Genomic DNA, 7427 nt, shown 5'->3' on the forward strand with positions numbered 1-7427 from the left:
GCTTCTTCAGTTTTCTATAGATCAGAGCCGATGAGTTAGCCGCATAACAAGGTTGGTTCGAAGAACGTTGCACTGTGTCATGAAACCCTGAAAGATGTATCCAGTAGTTTTTGAAACGAAACACCTTGCTTTTAGGGATACACGAATCTATACCAATGACGCAGGGGACGTGATCAGAGACAGGTTTACCCAAGGGTGATATAGTGGTATTAGGGTAGGAAGAAGTCCAGTGCACCGAGGAGAAAAACCAATCCAATTGCACCAGCAAAGGGTCGTTCTGCATGTTACTCCACGTGTACGTCCTACCCTTGATGGGTAGCTCAACTAATGACTGGGTGCGGATAAAATCATTGAAGATCAACATATCATTGGCGTTGCCACCCGGCCTACTTCTGTTATCAGGCGCGCGACAGTAATTAAAATCCCCAGCCAAGATCCAATCTTCAGAGACTGGAATGTGCATACTGAACAGCCACGCCGTAAAATTAGAGCGATCAATACCATCACATGGGCCATAAACATTGATTAGATTCCATACAGCATTGGAGTGTAAAGAAGTGAATTTAGTTCCAAGGGCAAAAGACTCCTCAAGGAAAACCATACCAGAGAAAACAGACGAATTCCAAGCAGTAAACAGACCACCCGATGCCCCATTAGAGGGAATGAAAGCAAACATATCAAGTCGCTTAGGACAAATAGTTTTAACAAAAGCCCTATCGAAATTCTCACGCTTAGTTTCTTGCAAACATAAAACATCACAACCACTTATATCAATAGCATTACGGATAGCAAGGTGTTTTTTGTCCGCGTTAATTCCACGAACATTCCAGCAGAGGATATTCCACCTCCTAGTTTGCGGCATCGTTGGGAGGGGGTGTAGCTTGCGGAGCGACCATCAGCTTCTCAGCAGTGAGTTCCTCAGGCGACACTCCACATCTGACAATGCCAATCTCTTGGATAACTGGGATTGGTGTAGGAGCAGGGACAGAATCCGAACTGACATCCAAAACAGCAGAAAGACCAGACGGGGCCGTAGCAGACAGGTTACGAGTGACAACAGGAGTTTTCCTTGGTTTCACCTTGGACATTCCTCTTTTAAGATCAGAAGGTTGAGGGATACGAAACCCATCGTAGCGGGTGGATCGAGTACTGCGACGTAGTTGGGTGGTGTCCACATGACCAGACTCAGCCAGAATCATTTTGCCAAAACAGTCAGACCCACTGTCCGTATATCCATCAGAAACCAAACCAACAGTCCCACTGCTCGCAATCCCAGAAAGAGCAAATGGTGAAATGTTCTCCAACCCAGCAGGCTCAACAGAAATGCAGATAGTGTAGGTCCCATTATCCAAAAAGAGAGATTTAGGGAGTCTGGCCAAGATACAGTCCTCCCTCATGAGATTATTGCAGCATTGATTCCAGGCATGAACCATAGCAGTGCCCACAATCGCAAACAAGTTGAGCGGATTGATAGGGAACTGAGAGCCATCAAAAGAACTGGGTGGGGAGCTATCATTGCAGAGCCTAGGAGTCCAGATGCCGGCGTAAATGAGACCAAAGGTGTCAAGCAGAGCAGCAAAAGGATCAACAACCACGGACCTCTCAGAGCCAGAAGCACGGACAAACTGCATCCCGGGGGTGTCAACACCACGAACAAAGTTATCTGCCGCCTCAGAAATATCTGAGTACATAGACCATTCATCCTGCGGATCATCAGAAAAATTACTATCATGCTCCACGCCATCCATCAGAGAGTTTCCAGTGTACTGAAAATAGGTTCTGAAACTAAAGCCTCGGTATGGTGGTGGTACAACAGGCCAAGCTCCCCAACCATTTTCTTGCAACTGTTCATGTTGTTGCTGCGGTAACCCCTGAGCCCAAGCTTCATCTACCTGCTGTTGAAGCCATTGTTGATGGTCTAGTTGCCACTGCTGCGCTGCAGACAGGAACGGAAGCTCGTATGGGTGTGGCGAAGCATTCATAGGCGGGGGGGCATCCTCATTACCAACTAATCCAGGCATCGTGTGACGACCATTCAAGATATAAACTGGCACCGACCACGAGCGCCCCATCCCTGGCAGGTGACTGGACCTCCTAACAACCAGACTATGCGGAACCAAAGCAATATCGCTGACTATGGCACGCACCAACACTCTCTCCTTGCTCTGCCCAGGTCTGTGCCAAAGTTCAAGTTTTCCAAAACAGGATACTGCTTTATTGATATAGTGATCTGTTTGATAGTCCATTGGGAAAGCAAGAAAGAGTATCCAGGCAACATACTGAAACGGACACAACCGCATATTTTCCCCTTCATCATGCGGAACTAGCGAAAATGTCATGCTTTCATCAACAGGATCCAGTTGGTGAGGGCTTTGTCTAATGTACTCATCCCGGATAAAAACATCCTCAAAAGCAACCATGCCAATTCCAATCGGATAAACAAAAGCATCGGGGATATTCAGATGAAAGTCATCTCGAAGGATATTAAGTACATCTTGCAACACTAGCTCCTTGCGATGATCCGGAATTGCGGGGGTAACAGTGACAATAGCATACCTATCGTGGCTCAACGGAGGGTCATCCACGACTATGGTGTTCCTCTGCAGCCGGTGGTCCGGCCCCCTCTCGAGCGCAGCTCCCTCTGGCACAAAGCGAAAAGGCACAGCAGGGAAGTTCGCCATGGCCACACCAGTGTGCAGCTTGGGGACAGGCAGGGGTGGAGGAGCAGGGGGAGGTGGCAATGACAGGACTATGGGTGGCAGGCTCAACGAATTAGAAAGAGCCGGGAGCAGAGGAGACGTCGAGAGAATACCTTTCTGCAGCACAGAATCCACAGCAGCCCTGTTTTTGGGGACCCAAATCTGTGTGACCAAGGAAGGTTTGGGACTCCTCGGTATACTCGCTTGAGTCTTGTGGGCCTGGCAGGAAACTTGTCTGCGGAGATATAAGGCTGTAGCCGCACCACATTGGCGGCCCAAATGGCCCAGCAACCCACAATGTAGACAGATTAACTTAGACGGGCAGAAGGCGGCAATATGAGAGAAACTATTGCAACAATCACAACTAGCTCGACGCGTATCAGCATTTCTCATGTTGTATGAAGGAACCTTCCCAGAGTGAGGGGTATAAATATTGGCGGGTCTACCGTTCCCACGCTACTACTAAATATCCCCTCAGGATAGCTTATAGTAGTAGTGAGGGATATAAAAGTCGCGCTATTATTATTTTTTAGTAATAGCGCGGGCTGCAATTCCACGCTACTACTATAATTTGACGGGATCAGGCAATGTATCCTACTTTAGCAGCAGCGAAGCACTCGTGGCCTGCGCTACAACTAGTGGCACCGCGCCGTGGGTTATCTCCCCTGTCCCTTGTCCCTCCCCCTCCACCGCCCTCCCCCAACCAATCTTGCCCACACCGCAGATGCCTCCTGCGCCCCCAAACGATGGCGACAGGGACGCCGCCGCCCTAACACGCGCCTCCTTCCACCTCCCCCAGCTCGTCTTCCCGCCGACCACCGTGGTCGGGCTGCGGCGACCACCAGAGGTCCGCCGCCGGCAGGAGCTCCCTCCTTCTCCACTACGAGGCACCAGCATAGGGGGACGACTCCTCCTTCCATCCCTAGCCGCGGCGTCCAACCTCTAACGCCGCTTGAAACCCTAGCCCGAATCCGGCAGAGGTGCAACAGCACGGGATCCCCTCCAAAAGTAGCATCTTCTTCTTCCTCTGGTTCTTCTTCTTCTTCCCCAGATCTGATGAGTGTGTGTGTTCTCGTGGTTGTGTGCAGGCACCTGAAGGAAGGGGCGGGCCATGGAGAAGCTACAAGGTGTGGGCCTGAAGCCATGGATGGATGTGTTTGGTATGAGGATAGCGGACGGCGAGGAGGCACCGAACCGAGCGGCGGGCAAGGACGAAGTGAAGCTGCGCGCACGGTCGTCCTATCCCTCCTCCGCCTGCTGTTACTGGAAGCAAGCGCAGTACCATCTCATCTCATCCACGAGGTGAGCTCCCGTCCGCGTGCCCGCAAGCTGCTTGTGTTTATGCCCATATCGTTTCTCTGTTCACCGACACCCCCACGGCAGCCTACAGCCTCTGCCCACCTACAATCCTCATTGTTTGTTTAGTGCTCACCAACCCACATTGAACGATCCCAGTCGATGAATGAATGCATCTGGTCCAGCAAGAGGGGAGGGCAGAGCAGAACAGGGCATCCAATGCCTTTCTTTCCCATATACTTTTGCCTGCTCAAGTACTAGCATACGTATGATCATCATTAGAGGCTAATCTCCTTTTTGCCGGGTCATTGGATGCTAATCATAGTTTAAGACTTTGGTCGGTCAAGTCAAGCAAAACTAGTACGTACGTAGTGACATGTGATTCATCGGTCAAGTCAAGCAAGACACAGCTACACTCACTCTAAGTGACTCTGCTCTCCCCGTCCGGCGCTCGCATCCGCCACCTGCTGCTCAGCTTCGCCGGCCGGCAACGCAAAGTTTCGTCCTGCACTATATTTCTTGCTCAATTGTTGTTAGTGCTTAGGTTGTACTATTAGCAGCAGCAGAAAGTACAAGAAGGGTTTCAGATTTCTCGCTTGTGCAAAGAATAAGTTCAGTCAATCTAAGATCCCTATTTACTTCCAGTGAATTCCCTTTGTAATGGTAGTGTTTGCAATGTAAAATTGCAGTGTAAGATAGACTAATAAAAGACTGAAACTACAGTCCAAATCATTGTTACTTAACTTGAAATATTTAGACTGAAAATATGCACTGTAATTTAATGTGCATTTTTGCCCAGTAATGTGTCTTCCTTCTCTTTTTGGTTGCCTGAATTTAAAGTGGTTTTGGACTGTAATTTTCAGTAATGTGTTACTTCTAGTTTACCTGAATATTTTTGTATTCTTATCAGTTTTGTGCCCCATTCTAAAGAAGTTCAGTAAATGTGTACGTCCCATTCTGTAAATACAATATTGTACAAACCATTTAGATACAACAACCTGATCTTTGTTTTCTTTTTCACAAGAAGCTATTTTTGGCTTACATGAAGGGATGCATGCTCTTCATCTTGCAGGTATGACTCATCCCCGCATTCTTACTTCGCCTTTGTTTCCTTCAGCTTCTTGATCATGAAATTTTAAGATAAATTGTAAGTACTCAGTATCATGTTCTTAAGCAAAGATACTGCTTTTTGCTTGAATTACAGTGTTTTCTCTGACCTATGTATAGTGTCAATAAAAATCTAAATTACAAGATGGCGATACATATTTTGGTGGCATCTTACATCATAGTAATTTACAACCAAGATAGGTTTACAATGTCTTTTTGGTAGCAACTATAATGCATAGCTGCAGATTTTGTCGAATACACATATGTATTTTGTATGCATGACAAATACTGGGGTTAAATAGAATAACAAGTAAATCATTCATTTTGTCTTCATATTTACTTGAAGGACTGCTTGTTCTTCATCTTTGTATGCCCCATGTATTTGCTTGTAAGCTTCAGTAGTGTTATCTATCTAGTCTGATTTATACATTGCATTCCTAAGCTGAAATATTTTTTGTAACTGAAATATATAGTCTGAGTTTCATTCAGTTATTTGTCACTTTTTAACTGAATATCTTTTTGTAACTGAAATATACGTGTACTTACAATGCCTGTCTCATAGGGCCCTTCCCAGCGAGACCTAAGTTTAATTGAATATCTTTTCTGTCGATGGTCGTAGGATTTTATGCCCCATGTATTTAACTGAATATCTTTTCTGTTGATGGTCGTAGGATTTTATGTCTCATTATTTACAATAGTAATGTTCTAAATTTAGTGTTTCTTGAACATGGTCAAGGACTCAGGGCAATGGATAAAATCTAGATGCCAAGTTGACTTTTTTCCTGCGGATTTGCTTATCGTGAAGATGCACAAAGGTTTGATAGCTCAAGCATTGGATGTTGGCAAAATAGAAGTTCCTTCACCAAAGGAAGAAAGTAGTTCCACCGATTCAGAAGCTAGTAGAGATACTGAAAACTTTGACACTAGTGGCGATGACGACAATGATCGTAATCACAAGCACCGAAGACCATTGCCATGTTCTTGCATACTATAGTATTATCTCGATCACAGCATTGAAATAGTAAGATCTATTACTTCACATTTTCTGTATCATGAGAACCACGGCCGCGTTGTGCCAATATATGTGTAGCCTTCAAAGGTGTCCTCTTAACTGTAGTTGCCGTTAATGATTTGAGTTGCAATTAACGTTCTTCACAATACGCTCCAAAATCCTAACTGAGTAGCGTCAATGAGTGTCAGATTCAGATCCAACTATGATGTATCACTTGCCTGCCTAGACTATTTTCTGTACTGCAACATTTTATGTTTTTATTTTTTTAATTACTAATAAACTACTAGTAGCGTGGGAAAAAATAGTGTGCTACTAGTATTTAGCATACTAGTAGCGCTTAGTATTCTAGATGCGCTACTACTATTTGACGTTAGTAGTAGCGCGGGTTCAAATAGTAGTAGCGCGCGTGACATCCGCGCTACTATTAAAATGTTATTAGTAGAGTGGGTTTACGCGCGCTACTACTAACTTTTAGATGTAGCGCGATACTAGTAGCGCGGGTACCCGCGCTACTAGTAGCCAATTTACCCGCGCTACTAGCAGCCTTTTTTCTAGTAGTGCATCAACACCATAGCCTCTCCGATGATTTCGGGTCGATAGTTATTAGCTAGATGGCTTCTTCTCTCTCTTTGGATCTCAATACAAAGTTATCCTCGATTCTCTTGGAGATATATTCGATGTAATACTTTTTGCGGTGTGTTTGTCGAGATCCGATGAATTATGGCTTTATGATCAAGATTATCTACGAACAATATTTGATTCTTCTCTGAATTTTTATATGCATGATTTGATATCTTTGCAAGTCTCTTTGAATTATCAGTTTGGTTTGGCCTACTAGATTGATCTTTCTTGCAGTGGAAGAAGTGCTTAGCTTTGGGTTCAATCTTGCGGTGTCCTTTCCGAGTGACAGCAGGGGCAGCAAGGCACGTATTGTATTGTTGCCATCGAGGATAAAAAGATGGGGTTTATATCATATTGCTTGAGTTTATCCCTCTACATCATGTCATCTTGCTTAATGCATTACTCTGTTTTTATGAACTTAATACTCTATATGCATGCTGGATAGCGGTCGATGTGTGGAGTAATAGTAGTAGATACAGAATCGTTTCGGTCTACTTGTTACGGACGTGATGCCTATATACATGAGCATGCCTAGATATTCTCATAACTATACGCTTTTCTATCATTTGTTCGACAGTAATTTGTTCACCCACCGTAGAATTTGCTATCTTGAGAGAAGCCACTAGTGAAACATATGGCCCCCGGGTCTATCTTCCATTATATTAATCTCCCGTCAACTAGCCAATTTCTGC

General features: G+C 45.2%; 1 protein-coding gene across 1 annotated transcript; it reads left to right on the forward strand.

The window, feature by feature from the left end:
- Positions 1 to 3386: 3386 nt before the first annotated feature.
- On the forward strand, positions 3387 to 6228 carry LOC123172384 (uncharacterized). Its single transcript, XM_044589376.1, has 4 exons — positions 3387 to 3679; positions 3788 to 4001; positions 5020 to 5067; positions 5839 to 6228. The coding sequence occupies exons 2-4, from the start codon at positions 3843 to 3845 to the stop codon at positions 6094 to 6096; spliced, it is 465 nt and encodes a 154-aa protein (XP_044445311.1). The 5' UTR covers positions 3387 to 3679; positions 3788 to 3842; the 3' UTR covers positions 6097 to 6228.
- Positions 6229 to 7427: the final 1199 nt, after the last annotated feature.

This window comes from Triticum aestivum, chromosome 1D, assembly GCF_018294505.1.
Source record: "Triticum aestivum cultivar Chinese Spring chromosome 1D, IWGSC CS RefSeq v2.1, whole genome shotgun sequence".
NCBI classification, from domain to species: Eukaryota; Viridiplantae; Streptophyta; class Magnoliopsida; order Poales; family Poaceae; genus Triticum; species Triticum aestivum.

Coding starts and splice junctions, on each gene's coding strand:
- LOC123172384 (XM_044589376.1), top strand. CDS start 3,843: ATGGATGGATGTGTTTGGTATGAGGATAGCGGACGGCGAGGAGGCACC. Junction 4,002..5,019: donor CATCTCATCTCATCCACGAG/GTGAGCTCCCGT, acceptor CTTTTTCACAAG/AAGCTATTTTTGGCTTACAT. Junction 5,068..5,838: donor GCATGCTCTTCATCTTGCAG/GTATGACTCATC, acceptor AACATGGTCAAG/GACTCAGGGCAATGGATAAA.